The sequence below is a fragment of the Raphanus sativus genome, chromosome 4 (genome assembly GCF_000801105.2).
Source record: "Raphanus sativus cultivar WK10039 chromosome 4, ASM80110v3, whole genome shotgun sequence".
Classification (NCBI taxonomy): domain Eukaryota; kingdom Viridiplantae; phylum Streptophyta; class Magnoliopsida; order Brassicales; family Brassicaceae; genus Raphanus; species Raphanus sativus.
In genome coordinates this window covers 14,982,866-15,003,641 of record NC_079514.1, presented here as the reverse complement: position 1 = coordinate 15,003,641, position 20,776 = coordinate 14,982,866, and the positions used below count along the sequence as shown (strand labels likewise).

The following is a 20,776-nucleotide window of genomic DNA, read 5'->3' as shown; positions in this document are numbered from 1 at the left end:
CATCTTAGTAAACTTCCCTTTTTTTAAATACAATTTTTTTATTAAATGACCCGAAACTGAAATTAGTTTCGATTAAAACCATGATTTGAACAAAATATTCCAAGTAGAAAACCTTGTTAGCTTCATAAATTTACCTAATTCCCAGCATGTTCCGCTAATTCAAATTATAAATTTCTTGGAATTGATCATCATTCTCAATCATTGATATTGATAAAGGAATGTGAGATTTACCTCATTTTCTCAGATGTTGGGGTTTCCCATGACATCTCCGATGTAGCTAGTAACCAATGATCTCTAGTAACCAATGATCTCCTCTGACGATTGTAATCATCACCACAATGAAGCTCTAGACATAATGAAGATAGAAAGGCCGAAAACACTAACCGATTATTTACCTTCACATATACAAAGAAATCGGCCATTTGTTTTGACTAAACCAATTATTGGTATATAAAAGGAAAGAATTGTCTATAATAGTCTTATAAAAAACTTGTTCCATTCACATAGATGATTCTGACAATAATACCATATATGTGAAGGTAAATAAAAACATCCATAGATTGAAGATAGCAAACTTTTCTTAAACATTTATTTGCTATGCTTCTGCGGCCCTCTTTGTTTCGTGCGATCTATATACATCAACAACACTTATACGTACATTTCAGTTAAACTCTTGTATGTGTTTGTCTGAAAAAAACTCTTGTATGTTTTCTTCGCCTCTTAAAAGAGTAACTACATGAGACTATATGAATTAGGGGAATCGGTGAACTGAATTTTGTAGTTCTTTCTCAATTTATGTAATGTTTTGTGCCTTTGCATGGTACGTTTTATACTAGAAAGATAGACAATATTTTGAATGTCAGATAGAAGATTCCCTCCACTTTATGTTTAACCCATATAATATGGAGGTACGAGTATATGTAATCTATATATATCAAGTAGACTTTTACCTCTTCTTATGACATGTGGAAGAAAGATTTGATGATATGTATCTTTATGTATTTTGTTTTTACATTTTAGGTATTTTTTTCTTTTACATTACTATAATTTGGTTCAATACTTTGTAATTATGTATTTTTCTTATTTGATTGGTCTCAAATTTTCTAATTGTAACTTTAACCCCTATTTAACACAAATGATTTTAAATACAATTCATCGTATCTAATATTTTTTACAAAACCATCATCAAGAAGTTTGATAATCTATTTTAATAGTCACTAAAATTCAAGATAAATAAATAAATAAGTAAAATATTATAAATATATTTAAATATTTAATTTATTCACAGCTAAAATAACATAAACTTCACCATTTTATTATTTTTTACTATTTTCTATTATTTCATTTACAAATTATATATTTATTTTACTATTAAAAATAAAAAAATAACCAAACTAAGAAGAAGAAACTAAAGTACATTATATAATCTAAATCTAAAATCTCCATTATCATAAAGAAAAAAGCAAAATGTCATAGTAACACTAACTCAATAAAAGTCCAGAGTTGAAAGGAGATCAAGAACAAAAATTAACTTACCTCAAGTTATCATAGAGTGTTTTGGCCCTAATATACATAGGTTAAAAAGGATAGAAAGATAAAAATTGAGAGAAAACAATACCCAAAAAACAAGGAGCATGACAAAATACCAACGCAAAGAACCAAAAAAAACGGATTAGAGAAAGAATAATCACCGCACTAAAATCACCACGAAGCAGGAAAACACATGCCTAAATCATCGGAAGCACAACTACCGGTACCTTACAAACTAAACAAGCACAGACAAGAAAAGCAGAGGAAGAAAAAAAAACCTAAGAGAGGGAGAATAAAAGCCAATCACCGAAAAAAAATAATCCAAGCTTGAGACCAAAAACAATTTTCCAAGTCCATAGAGCATACACGGAAAAAACACTATCCACACCTGGAGTGGAAAACATGGTGTTAGGGAGAGTCACCACCAACACGAACAGCGATGAAAGGTACAACGAGATTAGAGAACATAGAGGGAAGAGAAGACGAAACGAAATCAGCAAATAGTGGAACCGTCCTTGAGTTATGAAAGAGAGCATAGAAACTGATCACCAAAAGCCATATTTTCAAAACCCAGAAGAACATAGACTATCGATGGCAAGCCAACAACGAGGAAGAAAACATCAAAGATGACTGAACTCTGACCCAACCAAAAGAAATGCAGTTTTTAGCTGAAATCTAAAGAAGAAGTGGAGCAATTGACCGGAACAGCCTATAATGTTGTGAGGAACAACCGCACAACTGGGAACTCATAAACCTGATCTAAACAAATATCAGATAATCTCAAGGAGAAAAAGGCGAAGAAGAACAAGAGCATAGAGTTGAGTCTCTTTCCAGTCATGGTGAGAAGTATTGCATACTGAAAAGATAAACAGAATACATAGATGGTGACGACTCAAGATCAAAATATTGGAAGAGGACAAAAAAATTAAAAGAATAATATTCAAAAATTTGAACAAAATAAAACACAATATTGACAATGAAACCGTTAATCTTAAAATCAACAAATGACAAAATGCAAAGTTGTTTAAATTCAATATTATTTATATCACAGGCTTATTACATCACTAGCAAATATTATTAAACACACAACAACATACTATAGAAAAAACAAACACATAATATATTAACATAACACATATTACTACATAACACAATAAAATATCAAATAATTCTCTTAAAAAATAAAGACAACCGCTTAATTATATCATCCAAAAATCATAATTAACAATAATAAAACTATATTCCGTGCGGAATGCGGACAAACCCTAGTCAGCCAATAAATTAACATTTTAAGGTTTACTAGTTTTTTTTAGTGTAATCTGTGTTCAATTTGTTGTTGATAATATATAGGTTTGACCTTGAAAGATGAGTGAGTCAATTAAATAAAAAAGGTGAAACATTAAGCTAACCTAATTAACTCAAAGTGAATAACAGTTCTTTTTTTGAGTTAATTAGGCCAAAAACCTAAAACAATATGGAAATTGGGAAAGTACCTAAAACAACATAAATATAGGAGATCAAATACTAGATGACAAAAAAAAAAAATAGGAGATCAAATACTCTAATGTGTAAGGGTGAATGTGTATATTGTTAATTAAGGAATATTGTTTGGGAAGGAGGTGCAAATTTTCTTTTTTTTTTGAAGAAAATTTTAATTATAAATTTATTTTTATTTACTAAAAAGTTAAAGTGAATAACAAAGTTTAGCAATAAAAGTCATTTTTTGTAACGTTCGTGACAGTATTGTATTCAAGATACCATCTTTGAAATGTTTATAGGCTCTTCATGACTTACACGCGGTCATACACTTCCTTAGATACATATGAAAGATTTATAGGCTCTCCATGACTTACACATGGCACATTTCTTTATTAATAATTTATAAAATTTACTAAAAAGATATGAAAGACTTATAGCTTTTCATCAGCTTACTTGTCGCAAACATATGTTTAGATAGATATGAAAATTTATAGGCTCTCCATGACTTACACTTGCCACAATATTTTTTTTGTTACTTTGTAGTTTATAACCGTTGTTAGTAATAATAATAGGGTTGATTGATTGGGTTGTATCTCTCTTCTTTAACTTTATTTATTGTTAAAACACTAAATTTTACAAATCATATTGTAGTTTTATTTTTGAAAAAGTTAAAACCTACAACAAATTTCTATTATTTTTTATCAATCATGTTTTAGTTTTACTCTTAAACTACATAAAAAAACTAAAGCAAGTTTTTTATGTATTTTAAACAAAACCCCACATCTTTTTTTTATATGCTGTAGAAAATGTAAAATGAAAAATTATCTATAATATTAGATAATCATAGTAAAAACATCTATAAATATTTTAATTTAATTCTACGTGTTTTTAAAATTATTGAAATATTTTAAATAACATAAATATTATTTACCTATCGCATCTTTTTTTTTTGATCAACACATATCGCATCTTAAATAACAGTAAACTTTGATAATTATAAAAATCATTAATATAAACTATTTTAGTTGATAAAAATGATTATTTTATATATACATCACATATTTTCTTTTGAATATTTATAGCATATAAACTACAAAAAAATTAACTACTACAAAAGTCTATGCAGAAAAATCTATAGTAACAATTTTACATTTACAACCAACTTGCATACATCTAAATTTTTACAGCTAAATTTTTACAACTACATTCGAACTAATCATCACCAATACTTTCAAAAAAGAAAGAAAAATACAACTTTTTGACAAACATACCCATATATTATAGGTCTGTTTTAAGAAATTACATAAATTTAATCTGAATTATGTTACCACCCCTTTCCTCAAAAAAAAAATGTTACCAGCCCCATATATTTGTTTTCCTTACAAAGGACCCAAATTAATCATTTAACTTCTTTTTTAAAAAAAATTCTGGTAATAAAATTAATTTTTCATAGAGATTGAGATAAATTATGATTTCTAATCTTATTTCAACAGTATAATATTTTCATAGACACCCATTGGTATAAATTTCGTATGCAATTGGACTATATAGATCTAAAACTATCAGTTTTGGGTTTTTAGCAAAAGATTTGACATCCAACGTTAACGTCATATATTATCATCTACTTTTCAAATTACCTGTAGGTTATTGCTAATTTACTATATATCAGCTATTTCTTTTTTAAAAAATATTTTTTTGATCGAATAGCGTCGTATAGATAAAAGGGTGATTTTGTTGGTTAAGTTTTAAAATTTTAGAATATAATAATTGATTGAATCAAAAGGAAAAAAAATATTTTGTCATTTCTTATGTTCTATGTCCTCATAATTGGGGCTAAAATGGAAAATATTTAAAGAACCTATTGCTGTTTTAGGTTTAGAAAGAATCACACTGTTGTTGTTTTCTTGAAGTAATTATAATATATGAATGGTAGTTACAGTAACAACTTTAGTCAAATTGAAATTTAGGTAATAATATGAAAACTTGAAAGTAATTTATTACAGCAATTAATGATTAGCAAAACTGTACTAACTCTTCTTAAATTTTCCCTTACCTATTTATTACACGCTGTGTGTATACATATTTATGTATATATATGGCCCTCTATTCCCTACTCAGAAGCACGCAACTGAAAGCAACGCTTCCAAATCTTACCTCAAACTCGACGAGCTAAAAGAGGTGAAGTTCTTTTTCTACCTTTATATTAAATCTTGCACTATTTTAATATTTTTATATATTCTTACTGTTGATTTGAAAGAATTTATGTTCGAATCTGTATGTGAGAGGAAAGGTTACGGTTCAAGTGTCATTGTTATCGGGAATAGCAATTGTTATTCCTTTTCCTAAAATTGCTTTGCATAACAAAAATAATTGTTCAAATAAAACAATAACGTCATTTCATCATATGTGTTTTGGATTATCTTTTGGTGGGTCTTAACTAAATATGTTTAATATATAACTCTAACTCATGTTAAAAAAGATCCATACCGATGGATTGGTTTTCTTTATCTCTTTCTTTTGAGAATAGAGTGAATATGTTAAAGATTGTTTGTAAATATCTTAATATACATATAAATAATTTATTAACTAATATATTTTAAATAAAATTATGTCAGAATAATTTTCTGCTCAATGTACCGCTTTCTGTAAAACTATATCATTTTAAGTAAATATTAATAGACATTAACAGCAAAGTTATGGAAAATTATGTGTGAGTTTAGTTGTTTGGTAATTTAAGTGTAAAAATGAAAGATTTTTGGACAAATTCAGCAACAGCAGAAAATTACCAACCACAATAAAAACTGAGAATGTTTAGAGACTTACCGCACGCGATCTACTTCTAGACATCAGTTCATCTCTGTTTGCTTGTACAGTAGCCTTAAGAATCTTATGGATAGGCCATGGGATGTTCTCACCGAGTGCATCACCAATCATCAACTTCTCCACATTTGGTCTCCATAGAGAACCATCTTCATTAACTACCCTATCTACTTTGACAATAGCAGCACTAGGACCCAATGGAATGTTGTTAACCAGTTTTTTTGGGTCAGTTGACTGGAGACGACCCTCAGCAACAAGTACATCCTCCTTTGACCAATCATAGATTAGGATTTTATCGCCTTCTCCCTCTGTAGGCTACAGAAACAACACTAGATTAGTTATCAACATGATTCTGTACTAGCTTCTTTACATATTTACTTACCATATTTTCTGAGTAGTCTTCATCCAGAATGAGCTTCTCAAGTTGCCATGCTATTTTCATTCCAATGGCTTGGCCAAGTGTGGTAACAGATGTCGTAGGCCTCCAGATAGGTGCTTCTTCATTTGTAACAGACTTAACTAAAATAGCACCAGCATGCATACCAAGTGGAATTCGTCCAATTTTGTAAGTTGGTTCAGATGAGCAGAATTCTCCTTCTCCGATGACAACATCATCTACTGAACACCAGTCTAAAATCTGACACCTAGGTCCTTTGCTCAGATCACTGAACTCAGAATTGGAGACACCGTCAACATGATTCTGAGAGAAAAATAAAAAGATAAGTTAAACACTAATGTGAGTCTCTGGCAACCACAAAATTCATTCACGAAAAAGAAAAAGAGAAGTTAAACTTACACTTTTAGATGCAGTTAATCCACGAACTACATCCTTCAAACCACGAAGTTCATCCTGCAATTCAGCTTGCTTAGCTTCAAGTTTCAGTACATGTGAGTCTCTGGCCTGCATGAATGCTATCTTCGTAGCAGTTATTCCTCTGCCCATTCCTCTAATCCTTCCTGGTTTGTCTTTTCCTAGGACCTGACTCACAGCATCGTCGTTAACACTCGTACTGGCAGTGGATTCCATTTCAGTATCAAGGGTTTTGATTTTTTCCTGATTTCAAAGAATAAGACAGTAATAGCATAAGAAACTGAAGATTTAGACAACAAGAACTCAGAAAAAGAATTTGGAATATACGGACAATAGTATCTTCAAACTCAGGCCTCACAGGTCTCCCATCTGAATGTGTATGTCCTGCTATCCAGACCTTACTCCTAGTCACTTGCGTGGGGTTTGAACTTTTTTTCTTCTACACGTGACAAAAGGATATTACATTATTACAAGAGACTGGAATATTTTAAAAGTATAATCATACCATTTCATGAGCCAAGCGAACCATTCCCTTGCGACTAGTTGTGTGAGGAATCTGGTTTCTCCTCAATTCCCTGAATTTGTCACTAGTGACCTTAAAATCTTTTCCTTTCTTTGTCTTCACCCAATTCATCCAAGCTGACGCAGATTGAACATTGCTTGGTTTTAGTTTAGTAAGTTCTTCCATGCTCCCAACATTTCGCACAAGGCTTACAAGCCTTGACTTTGAAGACCTCCATATACACCCCATCTGCTTTAACACAGCTTCTTTTTGCCACTGTTCTGTCAGTTTGAACCTCGCCTACAAGAGTTTCAGAACTTAACACAATGCTAGAAGTTATGTAATGAAAGCTTTTTTACTATTTTCAGGTGAGAAAATACCTGAATTTCCTCCCACATTGTATCCTTGATCTGTTCATCAAGGTGCCTCCAATCTCCAAGAAGGACTGGTACATGCTCTCTCACAAGTGGACCAAGAAATGAGGAAAGTGTTACTGATCCATCCCCTACATGTTCACCGAGAGATATAAATTCAACTTCAACCTTGTCTTCAATGTTTTTAGCCACTTTACTCATCCTAGTACGCCCTCTTCGTCTCTTTGTCTTGGTCTCTGGCTGCTCACCTTGGACTGATTCACTTGGCTGCTCACCAAGGACTGATTCACTTGGATGCTGCGTATCATCTGCGTCTCCTTTTTCTAGTTCTTCTCCTTCGTCTTCTGGTTCTTCTCCTTCGTCTTCTGGTTCTTCTCCTTCGTCTTCTGGATCTTCTCCATCTTTTTCTGGTGAATCTCCTTCGTTTTCTGGATCCTCGTTTTCTATCTCCTTTTCTGGTGATACTACTTCTTCACGAGGATGTTCTTCCAATGCAGATTCCTGAGTACCGATCTGCATATCAGTTGCTGTGTCTTCTGCTGTTTGACCAGTAAGCTTTCTGGGTCTTCTCTGAGTTTTCAATGGCTCAACACTCGCATCTTCACCTTTCTGGCGCTTACTGCGACGAACTGTACGTGCAACAGATTTCTCCTTCATAATGTTTACCTGAAACTATAATCATTAGAATCATCTACTAACTACCTTATAATACTAACTACCTAATAATGCTAACTACTAACTAACGAACTAGCCCAATTATTCAACTACTAGGACCCCATCACAATCAGCCCTAACACATAAACTATCATCATCAGAAGATTCATTCCCCAAATCATCATTCTCTTCGATGGTTATTGGCGCAGCTGCGAACTCTTCTTCGGTTTCTAACTCGTGATACCCTCTTGGCGGTGCTCTCATTACAACACTCCAATTTGATGAGTCATTTTCTCTGGAGTAAAACACTTGTTTTGCTTGAGAAGGCATAATGTATGGATCTTGGAGAAATGCTGCTTGGTTAACGCTGAAGTTCACAAGCATAAAGCCATCTTCCTCCTTGAGACCATTCCCTTTGTTGGCCCACTTACACTTGAATAATGGAACCTGGAACATGTGGTAGTCCAACAATATTATCTCTTGTATCACTCCAAAGTAAGAAACGACATCTGCAACGTGATTGGTATCTTTCACACTTGATCTACACATAGCAAAAGCTTCATATGCTACTCCACTGTTCTGAGTCTTCCGCTTTAAGAATTCAGTATGAAAACGATGTCCATTGATGATATAGCCATTATAGGTTTGAGCATTATGTCTTGGACCAAATGCTAACCATCTTAGTTGGGTCGAATGCTCTTTTGAATTAGTAGGGATCTGATATAAACAAAACCATTATGATTATTGGTGAATCAATACTGAGTAAACAAGAAGAGATGTATAGAGAACTTTGTAAATACCTTTTCTTTTAGCCACTGTGAAAACCGTTCTCCATGTAACTTCCACAAAAGAGTTTGATTTCTTCTGCAACGGATGTCCTTTTCTTGTAATTCTTCAAGATGCATTCTGATTTACAAATCCAAAGAGTTAGAATAATTAACTAAACCTATCATATATTAATTATAAACTATATGGATTCACACTTACTCAACATATGGATTCACAACACCCGTGTTCATTAACACATATCTGTGAGCAATGTCAAGCTCTTTATCAGATAGTGTAACTTCTGTAGCCTTATGAATTGGACGCCCTTCAAGTATATGCTCATCCAAATCAACATCTTCATTACGATTTGCAGACTCTAGAACTGGTACAGATGTTTTTAGAAACTCCAAGCAAAAAGCAATACATTCAGCTGCCATATAACCCTCTGCCATACATGCTTCTGGCCTAGCGAAGTTCTTAACAAACGATTTAAGTGTTTTCATGTACCTAATTGTCCATCATACGAAAAATTTGTTAGATATTTGCTTATAACAACTAAAAAGAAAACCAGAAAACACTATGTACCTTTCAAATGGATACATCCATCTAAAGTGTACCGGGCCACCCAAACGTGCTTCTCTAGCTAGATGGATTGGGAGATGGAACATTATATCGAAAAGAGATGGAGGAAAAAACCTCTCCATTTGGCACATCGTCTCCACAAGCTCAGACTCCAGTGTTATTAGCTTCTCTGGGTCAATTACACGCTGACATAATCTACTAAAGAAGTTGCATAATCTACTAACTGCAGTCCTAGGTCCTTTTGGCAGCAACCCTCTCAAAGCTACTGGTAACAAGTTCTGCAGAAGAACGTGATGATCATGAGACTTCAGACCACCAATCAGAGGAGGATCAAGTGAGACACAATTTGCAATGTTCGCACAGTAGCCATCTGGTCCTCTGAATTCTGATAATCTCTTACAAAATCTCTTCTTCTCTTCCTTGCTCAGCCAATAAGCAGCAGGAGGTAAGTACATTTTCTTCCCACGTTGCTGAGTGTGTAAGTTACGTCGAATCCCTATGTCCTCCAAATCTTGTCGTGCTTTGACACCATCTTTTGACTTAGTATTGTGCATCAAAAGGGATAGAATAGCATCAGAGACATTCTTCTCCACATGCATTACGTCGATGTTGTGACGCACCGGCATATCCTAACTCAACAAACAAAAACATAAATTAGTCACAGAAAGTGATAAAGAATTTACACGTTTTTTTTAATAGAGACTAACCTTCCAGTAGGGTAAATCAAATAGAATAGAACGTTTCTTCCACCTCCATTGGTCAGAGTCTTCTTCATATTCTTCATGTCTAAGCTCCTCACCATCACACAAACCTGATCTTTTCCTTTTGCTTTTCTTCTCCAAAGGTTTCCCAAATTCATTCTTATAATCCTTAAGCAGCTCAAATATTTCAGCTCCTGTCTGAATTCTATTAGCCGTCCCTTCCTCTGTAGTGTTGTCGAACCAAACCCTTCGTCGTCGATAAGGATGACCAGGCCTAAGTCGTTTCCTATTTCCCAAATAGACGTACTTCCGACTAAACTTCAACCACTTAGAAGGTGAATCCTTCCCACATACATTACATCCTTGTTTCCCTTTCACTTTACAACCAGACAAGGTCCCCAAACCTGGATAGTCGCTGATACTCCACAATAGTATAGCCTTCAGTGTAAAATTCTCCTTGGATAATGAGTCATATATCTTGATACCTTCATTCCACAAATCATTCAGATCATCAATCAGAGGAGCAAGATAAACATCGATGTTGTTACTTGGGGCAGTTGGACCAGGTATCAGAAGGGTTAGCATTATGTTCTCTGACTTCATGCACATCGTCGGAGGCATATTGTAGTTCACCAACATAACTGGCCATGTGCTGTGCTTCGTATTCTGGATAGAAAACGGGTTCATCCCATCTGTAGATATACCAAGTCGTAGGTTTCTCGGTTCAGCTGCAAAAAGAGGCCATCTAGCATTGACCTGAGCCCACGTCAATGAGTCAACCGGGTGTCTCATTGTTCCATCTTCAGAAGCATTACTGAAATGCCATTGCAAATCCTTAGACATTGTCTCCGATCTAAACATCCTCTTGAATCTTTCTTTTATAGGGAAATACCTGAGTACCTTTGCTGGAATCCCATTCTTTGTCTCACCAGAATGCTTATCAACTTCCCATCTTGAAGCCCCACACCTTGGACAGCTACTCATCACCTCGTACTGTTTCCGGTAAAGAATGCAGTCATTCTTACACGCATGGATGATATCATATCCAAAACCGAATATCTTCAAGAACTTCTTTATCTCAGATGTGGATGTTGGAAGCACATTACCCTTGGGAAGCATGTCATGAACCATACTTAAAAGCTGATCAAAGTAATTCTCTGAAATCGAACTCTTCACTTTGATGCGGTAGAGACCCATAATTGCTGCAACTTTGGTGTAGTTTGGGCACTCCGAGTATAGAGGAGTTTCTGCATCCTCTAATTTCTTCTTAAACTCAAGTTCTTCTTGACTCCCAACAACTTCAGGCTGTTCTCCATCCTTATTCGAGGATTCTGAACCATTTTCAAAGCAGGCAGATCTAAACAACTCGTATGTTTCTAACTCAGCATGTTGATCGTCAACTGTTTTCTCAGACCTCCTCTCTCCATGGATACTCCAACACGCATTTCTCTTGTACTTCTGATCCATTCCCTTAATTACCAAATGATCCAGTATTGTGCCAGCAGTTTGATGACACACATTCCGACAGTCGATACAAGGACATAACATCTGCAGAGGATTACCCAATCTCTTTGCTGATGCATACACAAAACCACGTGCACCTTCCTCATACTCAGTGGTTGCCCTGTAATTTATAAAAAACGATTAGCACAAATCTTGGATTAAGCAAAGAAAGTTGTAGAGAAGTTCATACCTTGGAAGCCAAACCCATGACTTGTCCATTACCGCAACAGCTCCCAAACCAACGAAACAGAAAGTACTGAAATTAGAAATCCCTAATTGAAACAAACTGAAATCGAAACACCTAAACCCCCAATTATAGTTTCTAAACCCAAGATCTATAAGAAATCGATGAGACAGAGCCAAAAACAAACCTTTAATCGAACACTTTCTTCGCGAACTGGTAGATCTAGGTTTTAGATGTTCGGCGGCTTTTGAAAGGAAGAAATGGATCGAGAGATATCTCTAAGGGAGAAATGTTGCTTGATTATCGTCTTCACTCTATCAATTTCTCAAAGTGAGATGGAAAATGAAAAAAAAAAGAGAAAAACTCGATCGAGACATTTCTGTAAGTGAGATGAGAGGGAGACTGAAAATTTCACCAAGTGTTAAGCGGGTCTTTTTTTATGACTCCCCGCTCCCAGTTTCGACAGCGTTTTGAAATACATAATGCTATGTATTCTACGCGTCACCATTTTTTTTATTAAGACTACCTATTCGTAGCGTTTACAAAAAAAGAAACGCTATTAAAATATTAAACATAGCACAAATTAAGAAACGCTATTATGCACTGCTATCAATGCGCGAATTTCCTGTAGTGATCATCTGGGAATCATAATATAGAGTTGTTTGATTTGTTTTTACACAATTGCTTGAATATATATGGGAGGAGAGGACGAAATATAGTTAAAAGTTTGGAGCATCCTTTGATTTTACTTTCTACATACATGAATCATTCTTCCTTTTGTCCTTTTTACCTTTTTACCTTTGGAATATATATCTCTTTTTAACCTTCCATGACACATACATACATTCATATAAGTGTATGTGATATGATAGGAACATTTTAAAACAGAAAAAGAGACCCATATGAGATGATGATTACGATTGTGACAAATATCTTATTTTGTTAAGAATATAAGAAAATATTAGATGCTTTGTGGATTAACCTTTAGAAAGTCGACAGACCTGTGTCTATATTATATATATAAATGTTAGATAAAAATACGAGAGTTGTCGAATTAAAAAAAAAAAGATAACATACTCTCGTATCTAATTATTTCTGGAAGCACTAATCAGACTTTTTTCTTAGAATTAGTACTAGTAATTTATAGTTATATATGATAAAGTGGTTAATTAGTTCTAGTAACCGCTAAATAGCTAGTTCATTTTCAAACTCGAAAATTTTACACTGTTGGAATTACTCCAGCATTAAAATCACGTACGCACATCATTTCAACCTTTTCATTTGCATCCTCAACATTATTTAATTAGTGTCATAGTTAAACTATGGTAATCTGCTTTACAAAAGACTTTTTAGATCCGATTTCACTTTTAATTTTATTATTCACATATGTTAGCGAGGGAGAGGAGCTGTTGAGGCTTTGTCTCACGCACCATCCACTGTCGTTTTGTGGCAAAAGGATTGGGTCCACCGACCTCTGTAGTTCTCATTTTTCTTTCTAAAAATTCATTTACATATTCAGAAGAAAATAATCAATTGCTCTGTATCTGTTGGTGTCTATAGTAGACACCCAAACTGTTTATAATAGTTTGGTTCAATAGCGCAACAAACAAAACAAACTTTTTCTTAAATGCATATGTATATAGTTTTAGTATCCTATGTAATATAGATCAATATCAGACACGAGAAACTAAAACTACACCAAACTAACAAAGCTAGATTGATTTAAATTGATTATACTATAGATTACTCTTAAAAAATTTGACTTGGGTGTGAACATTTTTTCACTAGCCTAACACTAGTTTTCACTTGTCACTTTCATCTTCTCTTCTGTTACCTGACATTTATTTTTTTATGTTTTTTTCTAAAAAAAAATTCGCTAAGAAAATTTAATAACAATTATTTTAAAATCTGGAATATCCCATTTTTAGGGCTTTATTGAGATAAGATATCAGTGGAAGTCAAAAATTTTTTTAAATGTTTAAGAGTTTCTTCTCTCTAGTTTCATTTCATTTCTTTTTTTTTTCTTGTCTCCTCTCTCTCTCTCTCTCTCTCTCTCACCATCACACAGAACACATAAGAACCATGGCCGCTTCTTCTTCCTCTGCTGCTTCCTTCTTTGGAGTTCGACAAGATGAACAGTCTCACCTGCTTCCTCTTAATTCCTCCGCAGCCGTTCCTGCTCCTCCTCACCACCAGCCACCGCAGCCTCAGCAACCCCTTGAAGCTCCACCGCAGAAAAAGAAAAGAAACCAACCAAGAACTCCAAGTAAGCTGATTACCACCCCTTAACTGAAATCTTATCATCTTAATCTTGTAAAATCATGTGATCAATTTTAATATCATTAAGTAGTAAAAAAGAGAGATCCCTTTTTGATCTCCCCTTTTATTCCTTTTCTCAGTTTCCAAATCTAAAAATAAGCAAATTAGCAAACAAAAGTTATTTATTTTCCAGGATTGAGATTTTAATTAGTTACATACCATGCAATATAAAAAAAATCTCCTTTAATTAATTAATAATTTTATCCTCAATGTTTTGTTCTTCTCTATTAGATTCAGATGCAGAAGTGATAGCTTTATCTCCAAAGACACTAATGGCTACAAATAGATTCATATGTGAAGTATGCAACAAAGGGTTTCAAAGAGAACAGAATCTACAGCTACACCGAAGAGGACACAATCTTCCATGGAAACTTAAGCAAAAATCGACCAAAGAAGTGAAGAGGAAGGTGTATCTTTGTCCGGAACCCTCGTGCGTCCACCATGACCCGTCACGTGCTCTCGGAGACCTCACCGGAATCAAGAAACATTATTACCGTAAACACGGTGAAAAGAAGTGGAAATGCGAGAAATGTTCTAAGCGTTACGCTGTTCAATCTGATTGGAAAGCTCACTCCAAGACTTGTGGTACCAAAGAATATCGTTGCGATTGTGGTACACTCTTCTCCCGGTAAATATACTAAACTTTTGAACTCTTTAAATTATAATTAATCATATATGATATGGGTGTGAATGTGTGTCTGGGTCATTCTTCATAGACTAGGGTTTTTTTCTTAAGTTTCGCTTTCTTTCGCCTCGAAGTCTTCGATGCTCTCATCGCTTTCTTTCTGCAGTAATTTCTTTCTTTTCTCCTTTTAAATTAAAATTTTAAAAATTAAATGGATACATGAACACACGTGAATGTGTGTGCATATACCTATATATGTATATGACTGAAACTGCCATATTTCATAAGATGCCTTTCTGGCAGAAACTCAAAACCAAAGAGGACCAATTTAATATCCTTTTCTTTTTATTTTGCTATATATTTTACCTTGGAAACACCGCCAGATTTTCTCTCGTAAAACTTATTAATATACTTTTAGGTTTTTTTTCTTAGATTTAAAAAGATTCTTATAATATGGGCAATTCACGTGCTGCTAAACTATATATTATCTCTAGAGAGTTGTTGTTACAGTGTTTGTTCTCTTATGTGCAAATTCTACTAGCATATTACTCGTTTTATGAATCGGTTGTAAACTGCACCATATATAATATAACCACACACCGATAATTATTTTGATTAATTACTATATACATTTTGCACAAAATGGCTTTAAACTGCATAGAAGTACAACTAATATATCAAATTTTAACGAAAACTATTATATTAAAAACATTTTCGATTTTGAAGTATTTTTCAGTCTTGGTTGGCAATGCTATGTTTGTGTGTGTGCGCGTCAATAAAGAGGAGTTCTATAAATGGAACGAACGTATTAAAAATATGGTGGTATATAATTGTATACATAAGTAGTTGTTTAACCATTTATAAGTCCTTCATTGAATATATGCTGAAGTTGCATTTATTGGATTTACAGGATCTTGGATTAAGACAGATTCAGATATTCATTTGACAATCATTCTCTCCATATACTACTACTACTGTGAAACTTAACTTTTTCACCTACCTTTTTAATTCTTTTGAGTATCCATTTATATATACATTAATACACATTAAATTACTTAGTGACGAGCTAGCATATCTTACGCATGATATTTGGTCGGAATTGAATAATATATACGTTCATTACTTACTGCATATATACTTATATAGATAAATTTATACATCATGTTCGTACGCATAATCATATAGACACATACATCATCATAGTTGAAGCGTGACACAACATTGTACTCCTATTTATGTATATGCGTGCATTATTCGTAATATCCATCCATGCATGTGAGTGTGTATTGTGTAAGCTGTTTTAAAATTAGACATAGCTGAAATAATAATGTGATGTGTCATAGAGTAGGGAGAGTGACTTTCTAGCCCTCTATCTATTTTTCAAGATCCAATAATTACAAGCGAATCTATTTGAAGCTACGTGACATGAAGAGTCTCTCTCTCTCTCTCTCTCTCTCTCTCTCTCTCTCTCTCTCTCTCTCTCTCTCTCTATTTCATACATATTTTTCTTTCACGTTTCCCAAAATATGTCTTCTTAATTTTTTTTCGAACTGGTAATATGTCTTCTTATTTCATCATTTGATTTATAAGTATACCCGACGATCCAATAGATTCCGTTGTTACATTACTCTTCTTTCTGTTTTTCGTGTGTCGCAGGCGAGACAGTTTCATTACGCATAGAGCCTTCTGTGACGCATTGGCTCAAGAAAGTGCGAGACACCCAACTTCTTTGACATCTTTGCCAAGTCACCACTTTCCCTACGGACAAAACACCAACAACTCCAACAACAACACTTCAAGCATGATCCTTGGTTTGCCCCATATGGGGGCCCCACAGAATCTTGATCATCAGTCCGGTGACGTTCTTCGACTTGGAAGCGGCGGAGGAGGTGGAGGGGGCGCCTCGCGATCTTCCTCTGATCTCATTGCTGCAAATGCTTCAGGTTACTTCATGCAAGAGCAAAACCCTAGCTTTCATGATCAGCAAGACCATCATCAACATCAACAACAAGGGTTTTTGGCTGCAAACAGTAACATCAAGCCATCTACAATGAATTTTCAACAGAGTCTGATGCAGTTCTCAAATGATAACCATAATTCTCCTTCCTCCAATCTCTTCAATCTAAGCTTTCTATCTGGAAACAATGGAGTTGCTTCTGCTACAAGCAACCCAAATGCTGCTGCTGTTTCTTCGGGTAATCATATGATTTCAAACCATTTTGGTGGTGAAAATGCTGTTGGAGGCAGCGGAGGAGGAAGTACTGGTCTCTTCCCTAACAATCTGATGAGTTCAGCAGGCAGAATCAACTCAGGAGCAGTGCCTTCACTCTTTAGCTCGTCAATGCAAAACCCTAATTCAGCGCCTCACATGTCAGCCACTGCTCTTCTTCAGAAAGCTGCTCAAATGGGTTCAACCTCAAGCAGCAGCAACAACAACAATACAAACAATGCCTCGTCGATTCTAAGAAGCTTTGGGAGTGGAATGTACGGAGAAAACGAGAGTAATCTTCACGATTTGATGAACTCTTTCTCTAACCCGGGCGCAACTGGAAACAACCTTAATGCAGTAGATTCTCAGTTTGGGACGTACGGTGGAGTGAACAAAGGACTAAGCGCTGATAAACAGAACATGACTAGAGACTTTCTTGGAGTTGGACAGATTGTAAGAAGCATGAGTGGAAGCGCAGGGTTTCAACAACAACAGCAGCAGCAGCATGGGAATGGTGGTAAAGAAAGAGTTGGCTCTTCCTCTGATTCCGCCGACAGAAACAGCATGAACGTGAATCCTGGTGGTGGTGGTTCTACAAGTTCACCATCGTATGGAATCCATCATGCTAGTTTCTAGCTAAAGGAAAAAAATTAAAAGGTTTTACATTCATCAGAGTACGTACATGCTATATCTTTCAGGTATGCATATCGTCACAAAATCCCATTTGAAGTAGTCCCTCAGTATTTAAGTTTATCAGAAAAGTAATAATAAATAGTTGCATTTTATCTAAACTCAGCTCTCTTTTTGTAAAATATTTTGCCATTATAGTTTATATAAATGGGTTTCTCCTGAACAATATTCAGAGTTTATAGCTTATTGTTTCATAGTGAAGATTTTTTTATAACTATATTTTACAGAATTCTGCAGTTCTAAATTCTCTTGGATTATGAAGATTATATAATATTTTCTGTAATGGCTTATGTTGTTCAGATAAATAATATCAATAATTTGTGGAGTCAATTCTAAGTCTATGTTCTGTACATTACGGTCAAATAATTTGGATGTGAATGCTGCTTTTAGTAGTATTATTTTATTTCGTTAAAATAACAGTTCCGATTTTTATACATGGCTGACACATTTATCGTCTTATCATTGCATGGGGCAGTCAATGAGTTGGAGAGTACAAGCAGCCTTTGCTAAGTTTCTTTGTCTTTTTGTTTTTATTTTCTTTTCATTTGCCTTTTTATTCTTCAATTTCTTTTCATTTGTCCTCGATCACTAGCTGGCAATGTCACGAGTGTATGTCCTGTGATCCCCTTTCTAAATATCTCGGTACATGTATACATACATGTCACATGTGCATAAATATGTGCATTTGTATGTAACATATTCCTACCATATCCTAAAGGGTTGTCCCCATCATATTTTAAATTTACGGTCCAAAATAAACAATTCTGTCTCAACATTCACGAGTCTGTATTATTGATGCTATAACTTTCGGTTAAAAAACAGCATCAACATAAAATTAATTCTAATGCAAATCTATTTTAGTTTGAAAACATGTATTCCCTAAATATATAATTTGTCTTTACAAACATTAATATTTTTTTCTGATTTCATTGGATCTAGATTTGTTTTGAGTTTTTCAAATATCTAAAAATTAAATTATCAATACTATTAAAACATGAGAACTTTTTATCTACTTACAACTAGTCTATGTTGGTCTATTACATTAATTTAATTTCCTATTATTTCTCCTACAACTGACTTAGTTATTATTAAATATATATCATATCTAACCAACAATTTTAATATTTTCAAAATAAGATATCTAAAAATATATATATTCTTAAGTATCTTTTTCTAAGATTACATTTTGATATTATGTTTTCATATAATTTATTTAAAATATAAATATACATTTCTTTTAATATTTAGTTTTAAAATAATAAAAATCGTAATTAATATTAACTATAATTAAAACGAATTATTGATTCATTTTCATTTATATAATAAGAAATAACATTTTAATAATATTTATATATACAAAATTTATATTCATAATTAAATTACTACACCAGTTAATAAATATAAAGTAACTTAATCTATTTATTAGCTATTTTATAAATTATAAAATAACAGAATAAAATATATTCATGAATTTTATAACATACCTCAACTTATAAAAATAAAATAAAATATATAAAATAATGACAATTTAATATATTTATCAAATGTAGACATATTAAATGACAATAGTTAATTTAATATATTTATCAAATGTGAGACATATTAAATGAAAATAGTTAATTTAATATATTTATCAGATGTGAGACATATTAAATGATAATAGTAAATTTATAAAATAATAATGAAAAATAAAATAATAAAATAATTTTTGACCAATATGAAAATTAAAATAAATTTATACTATATTTTAATAGTTTTAAAATATAAGTAAAATTGATATAATGCGGATTATATAAATGAATTATCTTATTTCCATAAAACTATATTATTGTAAATTTTAATTTAATTTGTTTAACTTTAAATTTGTATAGCTAGTTTTTTATAAAATTGGAGCATGACATTCATAATAGATCCACCATTCATCTAAACATTCATAATTAGAATACTTTAAATATGACAATTTAAATCAAATTGTATTACATAATGGATCATCCATCGGTTCAACCGGTTGTTGAGTCCTGTGTTGTAGCGTTTTCTGTGGGTCTTATAGAACTTTTAAATAACAACTTTTTTTGTAAACCAAACCAGAATATATATAAGATACTGGTTTTCCGGTTTAACAATAAATCATGGTCTAATTTCAACACTAAATATAATGTTTCATGTGTAATATTTATTTGTAGATATACAATTGAAAATAAACAAATTTATATGAATTTATTTTGTTTCAAAAATTTCGCGTTTTGAAAGTACGGAACTACGGATCAAAATCTACTGTTAATTAAATTTGAAACTCGTTCAACATCCCTTTTTTTTATGTAACTTAGGCTTATCCCGTTCAACATTTTGATCGGTTTCTGTCAGTTCAATAGACAATCGTTTTTTTTTTTCATAACGCAAAATCTAGGACCTTTGACCTGTACAAAGACGTCTCCGCCGTGGACTGAACTACTAGAGCTTCGAAACACATTTCTGTAGTCCGATCCGTGGGCCAAATAACTCTTTGGTGTCTGTCCCGTTAGTTTTTTAATTTATTTTTCTTCTTTTTGTGGAAGGGGAGACCGGGAGAGTGATGTATATCTATGAAGTTTTAATCCATTTCTAGAATTTGTTTTTTTTTTAATGAACTACTTTGGTGTGCATGTGTGAATATTATAAAATACATTGTGTTTTTCTTTTTGAACAAATAAAATATATTGTGGTTATTTGAACAAAAAATACATTAACTATTGTTTTTTGACCAAAAAAACATACATTATTGTTGATAATATCTAGAATTATTGGAATAGTTAGTTATATTGATAATAGCATTATAAAGTCATTGTCGTAATAATTTAAATGAAGAATAACAATAACGATGATACCATATATACAATGTAGGACATATATACATAATACATGCAAGGAGGCCCATCGACGTGCAACGAGAGGGAGAGATGGTACCGTTGTCTCTCCAAAAACAGACAGCTATTTTCTCATCTTTTCTTCCTTTTCATTCTGAATATACTTTGTCAAAAAATCGAAA

At 33.1% G+C, this 20,776-nt stretch overlaps 3 protein-coding genes across 5 annotated transcripts; 1 reads left to right on the top strand and 2 right to left on the bottom strand.

Annotated features, from left to right (window-relative positions):
* Window positions 1-1,938: 1,938 nt before the first annotated feature.
* Window positions 1,939-8,275, bottom strand: LOC130511131 (uncharacterized). Its single transcript, XM_057007989.1, has 8 exons — window positions 7,523-8,275; window positions 7,146-7,442; window positions 6,972-7,079; window positions 6,626-6,883; window positions 6,212-6,529; window positions 5,833-6,144; window positions 2,262-2,386; window positions 1,939-2,071 (listed from the first exon to the last, which is right to left on the bottom strand). The coding sequence occupies exons 1-8, from the start codon at window positions 8,171-8,173 to the stop codon at window positions 1,939-1,941; spliced, it is 2,202 nt and encodes a 733-aa protein (XP_056863969.1). The 5' UTR covers window positions 8,174-8,275.
* On the bottom strand, window positions 8,273-11,943 carry LOC108833322 (uncharacterized). The gene is made up of 6 exons (XM_057007988.1): window positions 11,915-11,943; window positions 10,228-11,845; window positions 9,524-10,149; window positions 9,158-9,445; window positions 8,971-9,076; window positions 8,273-8,887 (listed from the first exon to the last, which is right to left on the bottom strand). Exons 1-6 carry the CDS (start codon window positions 11,941-11,943, stop codon window positions 8,273-8,275), a joined length of 3,282 nt encoding a protein of 1,093 aa, XP_056863968.1.
* Window positions 11,944-13,916: 1,973 nt separating this feature from the next.
* On the top strand, window positions 13,917-20,776 carry LOC108855194 (protein indeterminate-domain 5, chloroplastic). Of its 3 annotated transcripts, none has more exons than XR_008945075.1 (4): window positions 13,917-14,174; window positions 14,459-14,855; window positions 16,509-17,759; window positions 20,632-20,776. XR_008945075.1 is itself a non-coding variant. In XM_018628946.2 (3 exons), the coding sequence occupies exons 1-3, from the start codon at window positions 13,991-13,993 to the stop codon at window positions 17,695-17,697; spliced, it is 1,770 nt and encodes a 589-aa protein (XP_018484448.2). In that variant the 5' UTR covers window positions 13,918-13,990; the 3' UTR covers window positions 17,698-17,917. The 3 variants fall into 3 exon arrangements, 1 of the variants encoding a protein (XP_018484448.2); XR_001949994.2 differs by lacking the exon at window positions 20,632-20,776 and adding an exon at window positions 18,227-18,526 and having other exon boundaries at window positions 13,918-14,174; XM_018628946.2 differs by lacking the exon at window positions 20,632-20,776 and having other exon boundaries at window positions 13,918-14,174; window positions 16,509-17,917.

Bases quoted from the DNA above. Each gene is read 5' to 3' on its own strand.
- LOC130511131 (XM_057007989.1), bottom strand. From the start codon at position 8,173: ATGAAGGAGAAATCTGTTGCACGTACAGTTCGTCGCAGTAAGCGCCAG. The intron at 7,443-7,522 runs GTATTTTCTCAC...AAACTCTTGTAG, and splicing joins CAATGTGGGAGGAAATTCAG to GCGAGGTTCAAACTGACAGA. The intron at 7,080-7,145 runs GTATGATTATAC...TGTCACGTGTAG, and splicing joins TTCGCTTGGCTCATGAAATG to AAGAAAAAAAGTTCAAACCC.
- LOC108833322 (XM_057007988.1), bottom strand. From the start codon at position 11,943: ATGGACAAGTCATGGGTTTGGCTTCCAAG. The intron at 10,150-10,227 runs GTTAGTCTCTAT...TTGTTGAGTTAG, and splicing joins TTGATTTACCCTACTGGAAG to GATATGCCGGTGCGTCACAA. The intron at 9,077-9,157 runs GTAAGTGTGAAT...TTTGTAAATCAG, and splicing joins GTTGTGAATCCATATGTTGA to AATGCATCTTGAAGAATTAC.
- LOC108855194 (XM_018628946.2), top strand. From the start codon at position 13,991: ATGGCCGCTTCTTCTTCCTCTGCTGCTTCCTTCTTTGGAGTTCGACAA. The intron at 14,175-14,458 runs GTAAGCTGATTA...CTTCTCTATTAG, and splicing joins AAACCAACCAAGAACTCCAA to ATTCAGATGCAGAAGTGATA. The intron at 14,856-16,508 runs GTAAATATACTA...CGTGTGTCGCAG, and splicing joins TGTGGTACACTCTTCTCCCG to GCGAGACAGTTTCATTACGC.